The sequence below is a fragment of the Anas acuta genome, chromosome 7 (genome assembly GCF_963932015.1).
Source record: "Anas acuta chromosome 7, bAnaAcu1.1, whole genome shotgun sequence".
NCBI classification, from domain to species: Eukaryota; Metazoa; Chordata; class Aves; order Anseriformes; family Anatidae; genus Anas; species Anas acuta.
Window position 1 is genome coordinate 4,531,569 of NC_088985.1, and position 18,757 is coordinate 4,550,325.

General features: G+C 57.0%; 1 protein-coding gene across 3 annotated transcripts in view; it reads left to right on the forward strand.

The window, feature by feature from the left end:
- Positions 1 to 18,757, forward strand: part of UNC5B (unc-5 netrin receptor B) — a 35,389-nt gene that overhangs the window by 9,943 nt on the left and 6,689 nt on the right. For 2 of the 3 annotated variants that reach the window (XM_068688130.1, XM_068688128.1), the window contains exons 2-8: positions 13,035 to 13,256; positions 14,977 to 15,120; positions 16,137 to 16,240; positions 16,506 to 16,686; positions 16,837 to 17,004; positions 17,189 to 17,353; positions 18,297 to 18,329. In XM_068688130.1, coding sequence (XP_068544231.1) covers positions 13,035 to 13,256; positions 14,977 to 15,120; positions 16,137 to 16,240; positions 16,506 to 16,686; positions 16,837 to 17,004; positions 17,189 to 17,353; positions 18,297 to 18,329 — 1,017 coding nt within the window. The remainder of the gene's footprint in view (positions 1 to 13,034; positions 13,257 to 14,976; positions 15,121 to 16,136; positions 16,241 to 16,505; positions 16,687 to 16,836; positions 17,005 to 17,188; positions 17,354 to 18,296; positions 18,330 to 18,757) is intronic. The other variant, XM_068688129.1, reaches the window with a different exon arrangement.

The following is an 18,757-nucleotide window of genomic DNA, read 5'->3' on the forward strand; positions in this document are numbered from 1 at the left end:
GGGAAAACCTCAATAATTTTGGACTGAACAGTAAACCAAAGCTATGAAGAAGCATTGGCGAAGAGAAAACGTGCGGGTTTGTTAGCGAGTCCTGGTCTGGAGCTGCTCTGCTCCCCGTTGTGGGGGGGAATTGTGTTCACACACGTGCGAAGTGGAGCAAGAAATGCAGAGCATTCGCCAAAAGGACATCGGTGCGAGCTGGCAGGAGCTGCTCCTCTCGTCAGAAAGAGGCACTAGGCATTATTTTCGGGGCAGATTAAATTTCCTGAGTGCCTATTTAGCAAGGAAGGTGGTCAGCTCGCCGTACTGCAGGCTTTTGGAGGGGAGCTCAGGTCTGAGGCAAGCAGGCTGCCTCCGGGAGCGAGCGGGGCTTTAATTTCGGCGCGGTGGCACTGCTTGGAAGCTGCCCTTGCCACATGAAAGCAGCCCTGCGGTGCCCTGCTCGCTGCCGAAAGCAGCACGGGAGCCAGCGGAGGGCTGATTACAGAGCAGCCCTTGCTTCCCGTGGCTACAAAAGAAGAAACAACAGGGACCTGGATGTGGTTGGATGTGACGCGATGCCCTTTTGGTGCTCCGACCGCACGCCGCGCGGGGAGGCGGTGGCTTTGGGGATGGAGTGGTGACCCTTGCACTCGTGCAAAGAAATGTTGGGTGGATGCCCCAGCCCTGCCCCATCTCCATTCTCTGCCCCCTCTGTGCCTTCTCCACCTTTTTTTTTTTTTTTCCCTCCCCTGCTAACCCAGCGTGCCGTTAGGAATACCTTTCATGCGCTCAAGACTTATGGTTCAGCCTGGACGTGCTATCAGCCCGCTGCCTGATCACTTTGCTGCCTCGAAGCCCTGGGGAAGCTTCTGCTCAGGGTCGCCGCAATAGATTTACCTGCGGCTTCCCGGGGTGATTTTCCTTACCCCTTAACCAAAGGAATTACTTTTCATCGCTGCGAAGAAAAATGCGTGTCCCAGAGCCAGCGCTGTGCGTAAAAACTCGCGCCGTCTCTCCCTGTTGCCATGAATTTGTAAGTCGCTGGCTGGGTTTGCAGCTAGGAAAAGAGTGAACGTGGTGATCGGGGTGAGCTCAGAGCGAGCGGGGAAGGTGGCAGGGGGAGGAAGGAAGGTCGGGCTCGCAGGAGCTGATAACCTGGGTTTGGCCACCGAGGTGGCTGGGTGTGATGGATGGGGGATACGGAGCCACCGTCTCCCTACAGGCTGGTCCCCGTCCTTTTTGGGGTGCTGGGGGTCTCCACCATGCTGGTTGTGGCACTCCTGGAGCAGCCTTTACCCAAAATTGTTGCACAGGAGGACAAACGCCTGCATGGTGCTGCCGTCCTCGTGCCCTTACCGGGAGGGGGATGCAGGGCGCCCGGCAGCCGCTGAGGCAGGAGGAGGCTCCGGGTGGCTTTGGACACTGAGGAGCAGCCTCGTGTTCATCAATCAAAGTGCCTGCAGCTCCCCTTTCAAGCTGCAGTAACCAGAGCTGAGAGTCAATCCAGATCTATTTAAAGCACTCGGAGAAATAAAGATGCTAAGTAAAAGCACGGTGGCCTTCTGCTCCCTTCCTGTGGCCAGGAGGGCTTCGGGGACCAGCACCGGCAGCATCCCCGTCCCGTGGGCACCTGCAGGAGGGTGGCACCGGGGGGGGACGCTCTGAAGGACACTTTATCAGCATGTGCTTGCATTTTTGCCTTGGTGAGGGGGTGACGAGCCGGCTCTGCAAGCCCTCTGCCATGCTAATGGGGGCTGCAGGCTGGCTCCACCTCGGGTGGTTTCTCCCTTCCCAAAGCCAAGCCAGGGAACACTTGTGGAAGGGAGAAATTAAAAAGCCCGGGGCGGTTTATTTTGAGGACAGCGTGTTTGCTTTCACGTCGTGCTGGAGGGAATTGCTCTGCTACTGTCAGCAAATAAATAAAATAAGAGCTTTGTTTTAAATGAGGCTTTCTTCTGCTGCTTAATTAGGCGAGCTGGTACCTGCAGTTGCGCTGCCACGGCACCGACTGCACCGTGCGTGTCGGAGGCATATGGCTGGTGTCGGCAGCTCCCAAACTTCATCAGCCCCTTATTAGTGATTTTAAATATCCCTTTAATGGTGTACAGCCCCTGTGGGGGTTCGGTGGCACTGGCAGAGGGTTTTTGAGCTGGCTGTATGTGAGCACAGCTGGGCTGCCTGCGGATGCACGTACCCATGGCACGGGGTGCTGAGCGTGCTTGTGCCATGTGGCGCTTTCCTGCGAGCGTGGGGCAAGGCTGGTGAGCAATATTTGCTCACAGGAACAACCCCTCGTGGCTTTTTTGGGGTGTTGGAGCATCGTGCCCTGGTTGTGGAGGGCTGGGGCAGAGCTGAGAGCATTGGGATTTAGCGGTCGCTCGTCTCCTGGTGCTGCTCCAGGTCTTGCTTTTGGTGCCTCACGTCTGCACCCGGAGCTCTCCTCGTGCCCACGTGGGGCTTGCGCCGGCTTGCACCGCTGCCTCCGCCGCCTCTGCCCTGGCGGGCGTGGGGGAAAACCCCTTTTGGGGTTGTTTTCTGCCTGTTTTTTCGGGTCTCCCCTTCCCGAGAGGGCGCAACGAGCGGGGTCTGCGGGTGCCACCGGGCTGGGAAGCAGAGGAGCACTGGCACCAGGACAGCCACCGCGGGCTGAGCAGGGCTTTCCGCAGGATTCGGGCAGGGCAGGCAGAAACCCAGCGCCTTGGCTTGGTTTTCTCCTCCTCTCCTTCCCTCCCTGCTCCAAATTCCTGCCCGGCCTGCTGGGAGCGCACAGCAGCCTGCGGGCAGCTTTGGTGCCCATCCCCGGGGCTGGGCAGAGGGGAGGATTTGGGGGGGCTCATCATTTTTCCCCCTTTCCATCCTGCCATAAAGGCTGCTCCGACCTCAGGGGGTCCCCAAACCGTTGGAGATCTTTGAGTATTTTGGGCTGCTCGCGGCACGGGCGCCTTGGCTCGATGGGAAAGCCAAGCAGGGCGATTTTCCCCGGATAATTACAGGGCCCTTGCGCAAGGCCGGGTGACGGGGAGCTTCCTCCGCCTGCAGCCACGCTGGGGCTGGGAACTGGGCTCCGTGCAACCCGCCGGTCACCCACCCCATCCCTTCCTCCCTCCTCTGGTCCCTGCACGTGTGCTCGTGCACCCAGCAGACGAGGCGGGGGGGGTCTTCTTGCCTCCCCCTTTTCTCCCAAAGCTCTTGCAGGGGCTGCCCCCATCCCGCATTCCTGGAGATAAGGATCCTGTCTGGCGCCGGGGTTTCAAATGCGCTCCCTGATTATCAGCAGGCGCCGGGCTAGAGCCCCAGGCAGCAGATAAAGAGGGGAGGGAAGAGGAGAGGAGGCTCCCTGCATCCCTGCCCCGCTGCTCCCGCACCCCGGGATGCCACTCGCTGCCCCCGGTGCGCTGAGAAAATCGTTAGCCCTGCTTGAAAGCCTTTTTTTTTTTATATATATATAAATATATTTTTTTATTAGTATTTTCTCTCTCTTGCCGACTGGCTCTACCAGACCGTCCGGCTCTCACAGCCCAGCCGTGGATGGGAGTGGGGAAGGTGAAGCTGTAATGAGAGGCAGCTGTGGGGCACGGCCCCACGCCCGGGGCTGCGGCACAAACCCTTGCTCCGCGCGCTGCCTTCGGCATCCCACCCCCGGCAAGGGCAGGGAAAGGAAGATTTTCACTCGCCTCTTAGCTCAGGGCCCTCGCTGCCCTGGCTCGTGGGGCTTAAAAAAAGCAGAGGGCACCCAGGATGGCACCACTGCGCCCTGGGCACCTTGGTGCGCCCTGGGTTCTTCGGTGCGCCCGTGCCCCACAGGTCCTTGGCGATGCATTTTGGAAGCCCTTGACCCGATGGCTAGACAAAATACAGCAAAAAAAAACCTCTTATCACCACTGTGTCCTGGCTGTGGCACCTCCCCGTGCCGTTAAAACCAGGGCTGTCTCCTCTCCGCCAAGGAGTTTGGAGGTGAAGGAAGGTGCTTATCTTGCTGGGGGGCAAGCTGCTGGCTGGAACGCGTCCCAAAGGCATTTCTCTGCAGCCCCAATGATAAGCTCAGAGGACTTTTGCCCTCTTTCCCCCACTAAGCTTATAAATAAGAGCTCAGCCCCCTGCTCCTGCCTTTATTCTCGGTGCAGCCAGCCCGGCTCTGCTGGGAAGTGCCACCATCCCCTGGTCATCGAGCAGAGGAACGTGGTTCCCTGCCCCAAAGCCAGCTTCTGGCCACCTTTTTCCTTTTAAATACCCCAAACTCAGTGGGGTCTCGCCTTCACCGGGATGCTCCCCAGCACATGGGGCCTCTCATTTTCCCTTATGATTTCCCTGAAGCTTCCTGCATGAATTTTTGATGCTTTTCCTTGGGGGGGATGAGCATTAGAAAGAAATGACCACCGTGGGGAAAAAAAAAAAAAAAAAAAAAAAAAAGAGGTGTTTTTAGTGAGGAGAGAGCAAGAAGGAGGGGAGAAGAGGCTGAAATGTGATCGCTTTTTATGGCTTCCTGGAACTGCCTGGCTGGGGGCAGGTCGGGAGCAGATAGCCCCACGACGCTCTGCCTGCTTGCATCTTTCCCTTTCAGGTCGTAAATATAAAACCACGACTTGAAAAACAAAAAGCTCGTGAAGCTGTCAGCGGGCTCCCCCCGTGGAAGGTCATAAACGGGGCTCGGAGCAGCAGCTTTTTGCTCTCGTCCCGGCTCGGGGCCAGGCACCACGACCCCAAGGGGCTGGGGGTCCCCATTCTGCGGCAGGGTGGGCGCAGGATTGGGGCATCAGGGCTTGGTGCTGCGCCCCTTGGCTCCTCTCACCAAGCTTTGATGCCTCTGATAGGGTGGTAAAAGCCATCCCCAGCTCTCAGCACCTTCAGGATCAATCCCTCGTGCTCAGACCTGGCGCGTGTTGGGTTTTTTTTTTTTGGTTCCACCATGTGCTGGGAATGAAACCGCTCCCGCATTACCATCTAATTAGCGGCAGCCAAAAAAAAAAAAAAAACACCAAAAAACCTGTGCCTGAAATAAGAGCAGAAAGAAAAGGGTGAGAAATTAAAGATGCAAAAGACCTGTTAGATCATCTGGCCCTTCCTCGGGGATTGTTTCTGCCCTGTTTTTGTCCAGTCTTGCTCAAAAGTCTCCGGGGGCCATTACCGCTTCCCTCTGGAGGTGCTTCCATTGTGCATGGAGGGACCTGGTGAAACCTTTAAAAATGTAAAAAGCTTCATACAATGGAGGTAGGAGAAACAGATTGAGTCATTGTATTGTTCTTTGTAATCAGCTCATTGTATTGTTCTTTGTAATCAGCTTTGCCTTTCATTAATTTCCTCCCGCCCTGCTCCCCAAAGCCTGATTGAGGCTGGCCCTCTCAAAGCGAAGCCGCACGTGTGCCCGGCTCCGAGGGGCTGGGGCTGACCGGGCAGCAATGCTGGGGGGAATTAATTGACTTTTCTAATTATTTCCCCTTGAAACGGAGCCGTGGTGGCGCTCGTGTAGCTGCTGCTCCTATATGGCAGCGTGTGCGTCCGGGATGGGGAACGGGGCGGTGGGTGCTGGGTGCTGCGCAGCCACTTCTGTGGTGGTGGTGCTGCCTGGTTGCGGAGCTGTTTGGGGTTTGGGGTGGGAAAGGGAAAGGAGAAAATAAAATAGCTCCAGCTCGGGGGTCCTGCGATGCTCGGGGGGGTCCTGCGATGCTCAGGGCCCTGCCCCAGGGCATCCTTTAATGCTCAGGGTGAGCCCTGTACCAGGGTGTCCCGCAGTGCTTGGTTTATCCTTTAAGCTTTGGGGTATCCTGTGATATTTTGGGTGTCCTGTGATGTTCAGGGTGTCCTGCAATGCTCAGAGCCCTGCACCGAGGCGTCGTGCAATGCTCTGGATATCCTAAAATGCCCGAAACCCCGCACCAGGGCATCCTAAAATGCCCAAAACCCTGCACCAGGGCATCCTGCGTTGCTTGGAGCTCTTTGCAGCTCTCCAAACCCTGCACCAGGGCATTCTCCAAATCGCTCCCCAGGCGAGAGGAGCGGGGTGACGGGCCCAGCTTTCCCCCAGGAGCTCCCTTTCGGGGCAGGGGATGGCATTTGGGGTGCCGGGGCTGCCTGAGAAGCGTGTGAGCAGGTAGATGGAGCCGTGCCGGGGCTCAGCCTGCGGGGCAGCCAGGACCAGATGTTTCCCAGATGTTGCTCACTTCCTGGCTGGCTCCTCGGCGTTGGGCTTTTTATGTACTTGTTTGTTTTGGACTACAAACAAAATAAAAAGGGTTTTTATAACCCCGTTCCCAGGAGGCCGCGAGTTCAGGATGTAATCTGAAATCTATTCACTATTGTCTCGCTGCGTCTCCCTGCCCTCGGTGCCGTCCCCGAGCACGCACCGCTTTTGTGAAAACGCCTTTTTTCCCACATGACGTCTTTTCTCCACGGGCCGCCAGGCATTTTCCTTCGTGACCCCCCCTCCAGGGCTCAGGGGAGCTGTGGGAATATCCCTGGCTGGCTGGGGATGGAGGCAGGAGGAGGAAATCCCGTGGTTTTTCGGTCCCGTTCCACTCCTCGTTGTGCGTTTTTCTGAGGATGGGAAACTCATCGCACTGGTGGTGCCCATCCCAGTGCCCCTTGGTGTGTTCGGGGAGGGATGGGGACTGAAAAAAAAGGTTGAAATGTACGGATTCAAGGTGTTTGGGTCAGGTGAATGTAGGGGTTAAAGGAAAACAACAAAAAATGGGGTTGGGGATGGCGTTATGTAAGGGAATGCTGTCGGCTCGTGGTTAGGCGGTGGGACAGAAATTTTTAAAAATCCCTAAAAAAAAATTCCTGTGAGTTCTGGGAAGTTGCCACCACTTCCACGGGCAGAAATAGTTGAGGGTGCGCAGCTGAAGCCGTCCTCTCCTGGAAAGAAACTGGGGCAGAACCGGCTCCCCCTGGGGCTGGGGCATCCTCGGGAAAGGCAGCCTGGCGAAAACCCGCGGCGAGGTGTGCTCGCGGCTGGCAGCCCCCCCCCGACGTGCTTGGCTCTCGCTGCTCTCTTCTCACTTCCATTTTTATTTTTTCTCCCCCCCCACCTGCGGGGTTAAGGCCCCTTTTCCTCTTTCCCTTTCCCTCGCTCTTAATTGCCTGTTAAATAATTGAAATATTTAGGAGCAAAGGGCTTCAATTATCCATTAATTTACATTAGTAATTTCTAGATCAGGCTGGATGGACGCGCTGGTAGCCTGATGGCCCCCCCGGGACGGGCAGGAGCCCTGCTGCAGTGCATTTTCCTGGAACGGGGGCCGCTCCTCCTCGCTTTTAGGGGCACAGGATGGAGCCCACAGCACCTGCAGGGCCCCATAGGACCCAGGTTTTAGCAGCTGGATATTCGCTCGCAGTGGATTTGTGGACCCGCTGCTCCCGTAGCACTGCCTGCTATTTTATTTTATTTTATTTTTGATTTATGGCTGCTGACAGCAAATCCCAGCCTGGTGGCATCTGGGGGGCGTGCTGCCCCCAGCTTTAAAGCAATCAGTGCAAATCACTCGTGGGAATGAGGACACCACGAGACCCTTGGCACAAGAGGGGACCCTTGGCGCAAGAGGACGGGACCCATAGCACAAGAGGATGAGGCTGGGGGGCTTTTTTCCCCTTTCCATCAATTTTTTTTTGCTCCTTGGCATGCATCAGCCTTCGTCCCCTGTCTCCCTGAGGACTTTTTTGGGTCACCTTTGGAGGAGGCTGGCGGCGGAGGCTGCAGGAGCCCGGAGCCCCAATTGCAACTTGGGGGCAGGACAAAGGGAGGAAATTCAGCACCGGGGGAGCGGGGAGAAGAAAAGGTGGAAGGATTGCCAGGGCTGGCTTTGTGCAGCCAGCCTCCACGAACAAATTGGGGAAGAAACAGTCAAAAGGTGGAAATTGCCGGCGGTGAGAAAGGAAGGAGCGGGCTCCGGGGTCCTGTTGGCTTTAAGCACCCCCCTGGTTGGTTCCCAAACATCGACAGGGTTTTTTTGCTCTGTCTTTTAAAGCCTTGGTGCGAAATAACTGGAGGTAAGCTCCAGGAGGAGCAGAGCTGGAGGCTGGGAGCTGCTCCCCTACCTGCGCCTTGCTGCAGGGATTAAAGGGCAGCAGCCAGGGGATGGGGAAGCCTCGGCCCTGAGCGAGCCCTGCCCAGGGCTTTCTTCTGGACCAGGGGCAGGGCTGGCATGGAGGGGGAGAGCGGAGTCTTAATATTTCATATTCTGCAGCAGGGATTATTTCTTTTTATTTTTTTTTCCCCTGCAATCTCTTTCTATCCCTGCTCTCTCCCTCCCCCCATTTTTCCTTCTGTGTGTCCCAGAGAAATGAGAAGGGAAGAAAAGGGCAGAGAAAGGACAAAAGCAGAATATTTCCATCCTCCGTTAATGCTTTTTTTTTTTTTCTTGATCAGGGCAACAAATCTGCAAGATTAAGGGCAACTTTAAAGGCCATTTAATAAAGGGGTCTTAACCAGCTGCTCTTTGACATTGCTCCCCCATTTGAATTTCTAGTTAATTTGGGGCATTGAATATGCTGTTTTACTCCTTTTTTTTTGCAGTAGGTTTTGTGTTTTTCCACCGACAGCCTCACGCCAAGGGAGCAGCCTTCCAGGAGGCTTTGGCTTCCCGGGGCTTTTGGGGAGCTGCTGGGGAGGAGAGGGCGGGTGCCAAAAAAAAAAAAAAAAAGGCACAACCGAGCAAAGTGAGCTCCTTCTTCTCCCTTTGCACCGCTCCTCCAGCTGCCGAAACTCCTTGCTGGGCCTTGCTGGGCTGCTGCCATCCCTTCCCAGCTGGGGATTGGGATGCTCCAAGGGCAAAGCCCTGTGCCTTGTGCGTTCCCATGCTGGCCCCAGGAGGGTTTATTTGGAGCTGGGGCGTCCCGCTGTGAATAACCAGGCTGGCAGCAGAGCATCCTTCTCCTTCTGGAGGAACACCTCGTGTCCTGGGTAGTTTCACAGTGCCGATTTTTTAAATTGCTTTGTTTTTTTTTTTTTTTTTTCTCTCTTTTTTTTAATCTTTTTTTTTTTGCATGCCCTAAGCAAACGCGTTTGCCTCCGCATTTGCATGTCGAGAAAGCCCATTGCAAAACGCCCGCCTCCGAATTGCCAGGCTCCAGTTGGAGCGCCGGGGAATTTACATTTTTTAAATATGGATGTCATTTGTGTGAACAGGAAATCGCTTCCTGCCCGCGGCCCGGCTGCTCGGGGAGCTGGCATTTGGAAGCAGCCTGGAGAGGGGAGAGGGGACCTGTTGCGTGCGTGCCCACCGCGGTCCTGCCGGGGAGAGCTTTCCTCCTCCCCTTGATTCACCACCTCTCCAATTGATAATTCGTAGTTCTCCGGACTTTCTGGCATCATCCGGGGCACCAAGTCCCTCTTCATTCCCCGTTTTCCTCTCTTTTTCCTCGCTGGGATCGTTGTTCTTTGCACAACGGGCAGGCAGCGCGTGCCGTAGATGTGAATAACCAGCGTACGGCCACCTTATCTGCTGCTGGCTCTTTTCCTTCTCCGAGCCAGAGCAAACAAATAAAGCCCGTATAATTATGATATCCGTTAAAAATAACGTGGTGGCTGGGCAAACAGAGCAGCCTGCACGAGGGGAGCGCGGCAATAGCCTTAAAACAGCACAAAGCCAAGTGGCTGGGCCCCGGTGAGAGCCGGCGTAGGTGAAATTTGGCGATAGTTTCCCAACACGACCCTGAAGGAAATGTGCGAAGTAGCACAAAGGACTCGAGCACGATAGGGTGTAACGGGGATTTGCTACGTAATTCCTCCTTTTTTCCTTCTCCTTGAGTATTTTTGGGGAGGCGCGAGGCATTGCAGGGAGCTGTCTCCTCTGAGCTCGCAGCGAGGGATGTTTTGGGCACAGCCCCATTGTCGTCAGCTGGGGATGGAGGTTTGGGGACTCCCGTGACTCGGGACCCTTGTAGCAGGGCTGGTGCCGCCTGGCTCCTCCATCCCACCCTTTTCCAGCCCAGACTTTGCTTTCTCTGCTTTTTCCCTCCCCTCCCTGCCTCCACATCCAGCCCCGTTTAATAAAGGTGCACAGCGCGGGCGTCCGTCTGCAGGCTTTTAATTTCGCTGGGAGAGGAATCTGCTTATTTTCTCCAAGGGTGTAATTAGGGCTGGCTGGGAGCACCCCCTCATTACTGCGCCCTCTGTAATTACAACATTTGCCTGCTGCGGGGAGCCGGCCGGTCTGGGGAGCTGCGCCGAAACGCTGGGGGCAGAGCTGTCCCATGTCCTGTGTCCCCTGGCTGAAATAGAGGAGGGGAGGTGACGGGATGAAGCTGCCAAGCCCTGCTGCCCCGTGCTGGGTGTGTTGCCCCTGCTGGGTCCCCAGGGCTTGGATCTGCTGGTTTTGGGGGCAACAAATGAATCAAAAGGTCCTGAACCGAGCACCCTGGCCATGGGTTGGGTGCAATTGGGATTTCACGGGTCTGGGAGACGTGTTGGACACCACAGGGATGTGGAAAGGAGGTTGGGTACCCATGTTCCTCCTTTTTCCCTTCCCAAACCCTCCTTACCCACATCTCCCCCTCGTGCGCCCCCAGCCTTGTATCCCGCTGGGGTCCCCCGCTCCGATTTGGCTCCGTCCCGCAGCGGAGAGGTTAACGAGGTTAACGCGGGCTGCTGAGCTAACGAGCTCAGAGCTTTGCATCAGCACCTTGCAGGGGAGGGCTGGGAGGTCCTCGTGGGACGTGGTGGCAGCCCCGCTGCACCCTCCCCGCCTCGCTTGCCTCCGCTCGCCGCGGTTTGCGTCAGCCCCTGGTGATGCCGGAGGGTTTTTGGCTTTGCCCTCGGGACTGAATGTGGTGAGTGGGATGTTCAGGGGGAGAGGGTGCTTCTTGGAGAAGTTCAGCCACTTTTTCTGAGCCCAGAATTGTCCCAGGAGGGCTTTCCGTGATGGGAAGCCCTTGGGAATGGGCACTGCCCACCAGGTAGCCAGCCCATGGCTCTGCATCCACCACCATCACCCCTCGAAACCTTTTGCTCTTGCTTCATTTAAGCCTCAGGACACCCCCATGAGCTGGGCACCCCTGTTTAGCTGGAGAAACACAACAAAAACCCTTAATTTTAGCATCGTGTCCCTGCCTCCCTGTGTGCCGGGGCTGACGCCTGGCCCTGGCGATGGGCACCGGGCTTTGCCGCCGCTAATGCTCCTGTAATCTCCCAAATATTTGCAGGGATAACAACTGCAGGAGGGAGGATTTTAACGCTGCCCTGTGGAGGTTCTCCCAGCTCGGGGGAATTGCTTTCCGGCCTCTCCATCCCTCGTGCCGTGCGTTTGGGGTGGCGGGAGGGGGTTGGCGCACGGCGAGGTGCCGCCGGGGTCGGCGATCTTCTCGCATCGAGGGCGCAGGCTGCCAACATCTGCACCTAACTCCCCCGGGAGCAGATGCTGCGGATCATCCGGCTCAAGCCCGCGGGATTAAAACGTGTGATGAGGAAAAGGGGAAGTGGAGGCAACAGAGAAGTCAGTGCCTGTTTTCCCCTCCTCCCTTTTCCAGCTCGCCGCTCCTCCTCCGCTTGGCATCAGGGCTTAGTCCCTTCTCCTCCTCCTCCTCCTCAAATCCCTCGGTGCTGCTGGGTGTGACCCGAGCGATGCAGAGCCCTGATACCCAGGCTGTCCCCGAGCATCCTACAGCAGCGTTTGCATCCCAGGATTTCTCAGGATGCGACAGGTGTCAAACAACTCAGGGAAACACGAACGCAGCATTTAGGGGCCGGCATGGCTTTGTCTCGCTCCTCACCTCCCTGGCTATCCCCAGGGACACAGGGAGCCCTTGTGGGTGTCCATTGAGCCCTTACGAGTCCTCTAGGGCCTCTTTTCAGAGCGGGGTCAGGGAGGCACGAGGACCCTTTTTACAGAAGCCTCATGACTTTTGATTGCCCCCCAGAAAGCCTCTGGATTGCCCAACGTGGCAGAAAATGCCAAGCGGCGCCCGGGGGTGCGTGTCACGTCCTGTGGGCTTTTCTTCTCCTCGCCCTGGTGATTTTTGGAGGATGCTCTGTTCACATCCCCAGCCACCAAGCCCTGGATCCGGCTCTGCAGGAGCGCAGCGTGACTGGGGAGAGGTTTTCACACAAGCCCTTGAGTTGAGTTTTGTTGGCTGCCTCTCGTGCCAGCCCTGTGGATTATCTCCTGCCTGCCCCCTGTGCCAGGAAATTTAGGTTTATGGCACCAGAACGGTTTACAAGGAAAAAAAAAAGTGCAAAGACGGCTTGACAGATGCAAAATTGAGTTGTAAATGGGGAAAAAAAGAGGTGGTGGTTGCTGCTCTGATACAGTGCCTCCTCGATGCCCTGCAAGTGGTGGGGTGCCGAGAAAATCACAGCCCGGCGAGCGAAATCGGGGAGGGAATGGCCAGAGAGGTGGGGAAGAGCCAGGGAGACAGGAATTAGCCCCGAGTTTAATTCATTGTTTCCAAAAGAGCAGTTAATGGATTATGACGAATGTCCTAGTGCTCTCCCGTAGCGCTGCGTTAAATGGAAATGGAAAGTCAATTTTCCTAAATGGATTTTAAACGACTGACCTCGCGTGGGTTTGTTATTTTTTTTCCCCTCGCTCGCTGTTTTTTTCTTGCTGGGGAGGCAGCTTGGGCACCTCGGTTCCTTGGCACGTGCGGCTTCCTCCTCCTCCTCCTCCTCCTGCTGCCATCTCAGGCGGCCCCTTGCCAAAGGGTGACGGAGGGAGTGGGCTCCTTTCTGCCACGCCAGCTCTTGGAGGTGTTTCTGCAGGCTGCTGATGTTTGCTGCAGTGCTCGGTGCTGGCAAGCAGAGCTGCGGGAGAGGAGAGCAGGCTCCTTAATTCTTGGGGGTGTGAGGAAAAGCCCCGCTGGGCAACCTACAAGCTTGCCGGGTGCCCGCAAGGAGCAGGTTAAGCAGTAACACCCCTATGTGTGTGCGCCCCGCTGCGTCCGCGTGGTTTTTATCGGGTTTTTATCATGCCGGTGATGTTTGGGGTCAGCAGGGCACCCGGGCAGGATGCTCCCCACCTAGCAGAGATCTGCTTTCCCCTGGGGAAAAGCTCTGAGCATCCTCGGGGAGGGGCTGGGCTGGGCTGGGCTGGGACTGACTCCCCCGTGCGCTCGCCCCGCAGGGCTGGAGTACAGCGACGTGCTGCCCGACTCCTTCCCCTCGGCCCCGGCGGAGACGCTGCCCCACTTCTTGCTGGAGCCGCAGGACGCCTACATCGTCAAGAACAAGCCCGTGGAGCTCGTCTGCAGGGCCAACCCCGCCACCCAGATCTACTTCAAGTGCAACGGGGAGTGGGTCAACCAGAACGACCACGTCACCAAGGAGGACCTGGATGAGGTCACGGGTGAGCCCCCTCCCGCCTGCTGCCCCCTCTTTTTCCAGCTTTTCCTGCCCTTTTCTTTCCTCTCGGGGCTCTCTGACCGGTGGGGCTGTGGGCCAGGAGCTGGGTAGGGGTTTGGGGTCCATCCTGGGGCTGGAGGATGCCTCCTGCTCCTCCTCCTCCCATCCCCACAGCCCGATGTCTCTCACCCCGAATGGCACCGCTCTTTGATGGGACCGTAACAGGCTGACTTGCTGTCCTCTGTCCTTACCCCAGAGACTTTCCCAATCTCCTTCCTCCTTCCCAGGTTTCTTTTTTCCACTGCACCTCCACACCAGGCATTATTCTCCTCCAGCAGACCTCTTTCCCATTGGTTTTAGCACTCCCAGGGGGCTGCAGCCCTATGAAGTCACTTTAACGCATTCCCTACCTCCTCGGTCCACGCACAACTTTTTTCTCTTATCATCTGCGAGCCTTAAGAGAGGAGCTGGGTAGCAGCACGAGGATGATGAGGCTTATTAGGGCACGAGGGAAGCCTCTGCCTTGCAGCAGTACCTCTGGTGTTGGATGGTGAAGCACTGCCGGAGGGCAAAGCCGGTGCCTGGTGGTGCCCGAGCCGCTCTCCGAGGGGCCATTTATTTATAACATCTTCAAGGCAAAGCAGCAGGCGCTTAGGGGAAGAGCACTGAAGAGTGAAACATGCTGGAGAAACCAGCTTCAAGGGAACATGCAGGCAGTTTGGGGAGGAAAACACGTGTTCTTCATCCAGCTTTCAAAGCTGCTGTTGCTGCTGCCGGTGAAAAACCTGGCAGTAACTTCAGTGCGGAGGTGATGCCGTGCGTGGAAAACACACGCAGGCTCGGGCACGTGTGCCCAGCAGCCACCCTGAGGAAAGGAGCTGGAACCAGAGCAGTTTGCTGCTCTGAAAATCTGCATTTGCAGCGTCTGCTGTCAGGAGGGAGAGCTGCTGCAAGGGGCATGGGGGGAGACGGCCACGGAGAGACAGATGAGCACCGTTAGGTGTCCGCGGCTTTTCAGCATCCTTGGTTAAAGCCTTGGAAAAAGGGACCCTTAAAAGAAAAAGAATAACTTTTAAGATGACGTGTCTTGAGCGAAGCACGCTCTGTAGGGCTCTGACTGCATCTGATCCGAAGCATTTCACGCGGAAGAAAGCAAAAATAGGCCAAGTCAGAGAGGATAACTCAGCCGGATGAGTAGGGAGCGTTTGGAAAAGCAGCCGTGTTTGGATGCGTGTAAGCCGTTTAAGCAGTCACCCTGTGATTCATAAGCTCATCCTACAATTTTTGGGGTAGGGCATCTTCACGTGCAGTGCTTACAGAGGCGGCAGAGCCCCGGCTGGATCCCTCTCTGCTTTTCCTGATCCTCTTGGCCGAGGCTTTCAGACAAGACAAGAGGTTTTGGAGCATCTCTTTGGAGGTCTGGGTCTTCCTGAGAGCCCTGGTTCTTCCAAGAGCACTTGGCCTGATACCTTTTTTTTTTTTATCCCCTTAATAGTGGCAAAATAAGTGATATTTCCTTGGTGCACGTCGGTCAGGGAGGTGGCAGGGAGACAGTAATTGCTCCTCACAGCGAGCTAAGGAAATCACAGCCAGGGAGCGTGCAGCCACATCACGAGGGGTCGGCGCTTCGTGGAAACCTCACCCTCCTCAGACGCCTTTCCAGAGCCCTGGGGAGCGTGTCCTGGGTGCCTCGGCCTCACCCCTGTCCCTGTGTCCCCTGGCAGGGCTGCTGGTGCGGGAGGTGCAGATCGAGGTGTCCCGGCAGCAGGTGGAGGAGCTCTTCGGGCTGGAGGACTACTGGTGCCAGTGCGTGGCCTGGAGCTCGGCGGGCACCACCAAGAGCCGCAGGGCCTACGTCCGCATCGCGTGTAAGTGCCCGCTCAATTTGCTCTCGGGGCAAACGAGATGGCAGAGCCAGAGGGGAACGGGCAGGCTTCCCGAGTGGTAAACAGATTTCGCCGTTAGAGGGCTAATAATCCGGGTGTTATCCAAACCGGGGGTGGCTGGTGAATCAGCTACGTTGCTGACGTCCCCGGAGGATTGAGTCTCAACAAGGAAAATGTTACCCAGCACGGGGCTGGCCACCAAGGAAACCCTTTTGTCCCCGAGCTGGCCCCAGCTGAGCGTAGCTCAGATGAGATGAAGCAGTTTAAGACGCCTCCTGTATCTCCAGCATCCTGGAACAGGAGCTCCGTGAGCGTGGCACTCTGTGCCAAGCCATAAATCGGCCTCTTTCCCTAATGCTGCCCATGCAATTCCTCCTCACAAGCTTGTCAGCTTCACGCCCTTCCAGTTCCTTCGTACCTGGTCATTTGGATCAAAGCCTTTTGTGTGGCACTGCCTAACGTCCCAGTGCCACGTCCCGCTGGAAATATGATGAGTTAAATCCCTGAAAATGAGGCTTGCATCATGGGCTGGACACGCAGTGTGGCCTGTGTTTAGGGTGTGCTCGCAGCAGGTGTGGGCAAGGCGTGGGATCACCGTGCTGGTGGCCCCTGGAAGGCGCAGGGGTGGGCAGCTCCTGAATTCGTGGTGCCCTGCACTGGCAGAAAGCCCATTTTTTGGGTGCCGGAGCGGAGGATTGCAGCACCACCTAGTGATGCAGGGGGGCTCCTGCTCCTCCCAGAGCCCTGAAACCTGGGAAATTGCTTTGGTGCATGCATGGGAGCCCCGCAGTCATGCAAATCTCACTGCCCCACTCCAAAAAAGTGCCCCAAATGCACTTTGGGCAGCTGGCAATTTGGCCTCATCCTTCCAGGCTGCGTTTTGGTGCAGAGAAATTTTCCTGTGTGTGCGCACCGATGCTCTCCTCCCTCTGAGGTTTGTGTGGGTGCCCCGTTTCTGCCACGTGCCGGTAACCCCTGGGTTTCCCCCTCTCCTCCAGACCTACGGAAGAATTTCGACCAGGAGCCCTTGGGCAAGGAGGTGCCGCTGGAGCACGAGGTGCTGCTGCAGTGCCGGCCCCCCGAGGGGGTGCCGCAGGCGGAGGTGAGCGCACAGCCTGGAGAAACCCCACAAATGAAGCCCAAAAAATGGAGAGATGTGGGGAGAGACGAGCCAGGTCCCTGCAGATGGGTTGCAGCTGTGCATTGAGGCTGCCAGCTCTCGTTATTCAGCAGGGTTGGTTATTTGGGGTGGTGGGTCTGTTGTTCTGGCTTCACCTACAATGTGCTTTTCCTGGCCAAGTTCCTGCTCAGCTTAATCACCATCCTCCCCCGCGTCCTCCCCCCATCCCGCCCTTTCCTCTTGCCAGGTGGAGTGGCTGAGGAACGAGGACGTCATCGATCCCACCCAGGACACCAACTTCCTCATCACCATCGATCACAACCTCATCATCAAGCAGGCCCGCCTCTTGGACACTGCCAATTACACCTGCATGGCCAAGAACATCGTGGCCAAGCGCCGGAGCACCACGGCCGCCGTCATCGTCTACGGTACCCACCCTCGCCATCGGGAAGGGGCCGTGTTTGCGACCCAGGGTGGGGGTGAACCATTCTTTTAGCTCCGTCTGCACCTTCCCTGCTGGGCTCTGTCGGCGTGGTCGCTGTGGTTTTGGGTGTTGACGTGTCCCTCTCCTCCTGCAGTGAACGGGGGCTGGTCCACCTGGTCCGAGTGGTCGCCGTGCAACAACCGCTGCGGCCGGGGCTGGCAGAAGCGCACGCGGACGTGCACCAACCCCGCACCGCTCAACGGCGGCTCCTTCTGCGACGGGCAGCCCTTCCAGAAAATAACCTGCACCACCCTCTGCCCAGGTAAGGGGCACTTCAGAAACCCGAGGTCCTACCCCCGGCTTCCATGGTCCTGCCGTGCTCCCGCTCCCCAAGGAGAGGGGCTCAGGAGTGGGCACCTTTCCTCTGCTGGAGACGCTCGTTCCCCATCCTGGGGGGGCCGTACCGAAGCGTCCCCAGCCCGGTGTCTGTGTTTGGTGGCCCGCAGTGGATGGCGCGTGGACGGAGTGGAGCAAGTGGTCGGCCTGCAGCACCGAGTGCACCCACTGGCGCAGCCGCGAGTGCGCTGCCCCGGCCCCCCGCAACGGCGGCAAGGACTGCAGCGGCGTGCTGCTCGACTCCAAAAACTGCACCGACGGGCTCTGCCTGCACAGTGAGTGTGTGGGGAGGATGAGGGGACAGGGGACAGTGGCCCCGAGGGGATGGTGGCCCTGAGAGGATGGTGGCCCTGTTCATCTTGCTTCTGTGGTCCCCCCGGTGCGCGGGAAGGAGACGTCAGTTTTGGTTGCAGCAAGGCTGTTGGCCTTCAGAAAATGGTGATGGGCTCAGAGGGGGAGGATCAGTGCGTAAAAAGGGCCAAAAAAAATGGAAAGTCTTGGGTTGAAGGTCTCCAGGGTGGTGGGGTTGAGGGGTGTCTCAGCTTTCCATGCCCACGGAGGTGCTCAGCGCCTTCCTGAAGCAAGGCTTGGTGGTGGTTGTGCAGGGCCCCAGAAAGGTTTTCTTAGCATTTTTTAAAAATTCACTCACGTTTTTAAAAATTTATTAGTTTAAAGCTATTTCTCAGCCGGTGCAAAGAATGGTTTGGGGGATTTCTGGTGCCCGGTGTGGAACCTCACTGTCCCACCAGGCCTTCTGAAACCGTGCTAGGTTCAGGGTCTGCTGAAACCGTGCTGGTTGTTGTCAGCGCGGGCAATCCTGCAGGTTTTCTCAACCCTGCTGCGAAAATGTCAGTGCTCAGTAGGAGCTCTGAAGCAGCAGCTAGCTTCTAGGTTTTTAGGGAAAAAAACACCACTACCAGCGCACGCTGCACTCCAAGCGGGCGCACCGAAGGCTGATGCTGCCACCTGCTGCCGCATGACACCAATTTCCCCTTTCTTTATCCCCAAAAGCCTCCTGCTCCAGCATCCACATTAGAGCAGGGGCTTGGGGCATGTGTCCCAAGACAGCGAGGTTGGTGAAGGCGCAGTGGCAGCAGAGCCACCCGCAGAGCTCCCCGTGCCCCCACGCACCGCCCGGCTGCGCCTGCGTTTTGCGTCATTTCACCCCGCCATCACACCGTCATCACTTTTTTTTTCTAACTTTGTTTCTCCTAACAGATAAAAGAGTTCTAAGCGAACCCAAAAGCCACCGTAAGTGCTCATTTCATGGCCATTTTATTTCCTCGCGCTGCATCGCGTCCGTTTCGTTCCGTTTCCCCCACGGCAGGGCTCCGGGGAAGGACAGGGTGGGAAGGGGAAGTGACTAAAAACCTACCCCCAAAATTTTTGTGTGCCTGAAATCACGTGCCACGCTTTACGCCTTGCTTTCACACCCCTGCTCCTGTCCCCCCTGTTGCTGCTGGCTGCATGCAGTTCTTGGGTACAGCACGAGGTGTCCAGCATCGCTCCACCAAAGCTGCTCCAGGCATTGTCACCCTAGCCAAGGGCACCCTTCCTGATGCTCCCAGCTCCAGGGTTTTGGGTTTTGGCATCCAGATGGGGCGATGTAAGGATGAGGAGAGCCCTCTGCTTGCTTGGCAGAAACAGGGGGGCTTGGAGTAGCTCATGCTGTAGGGTGG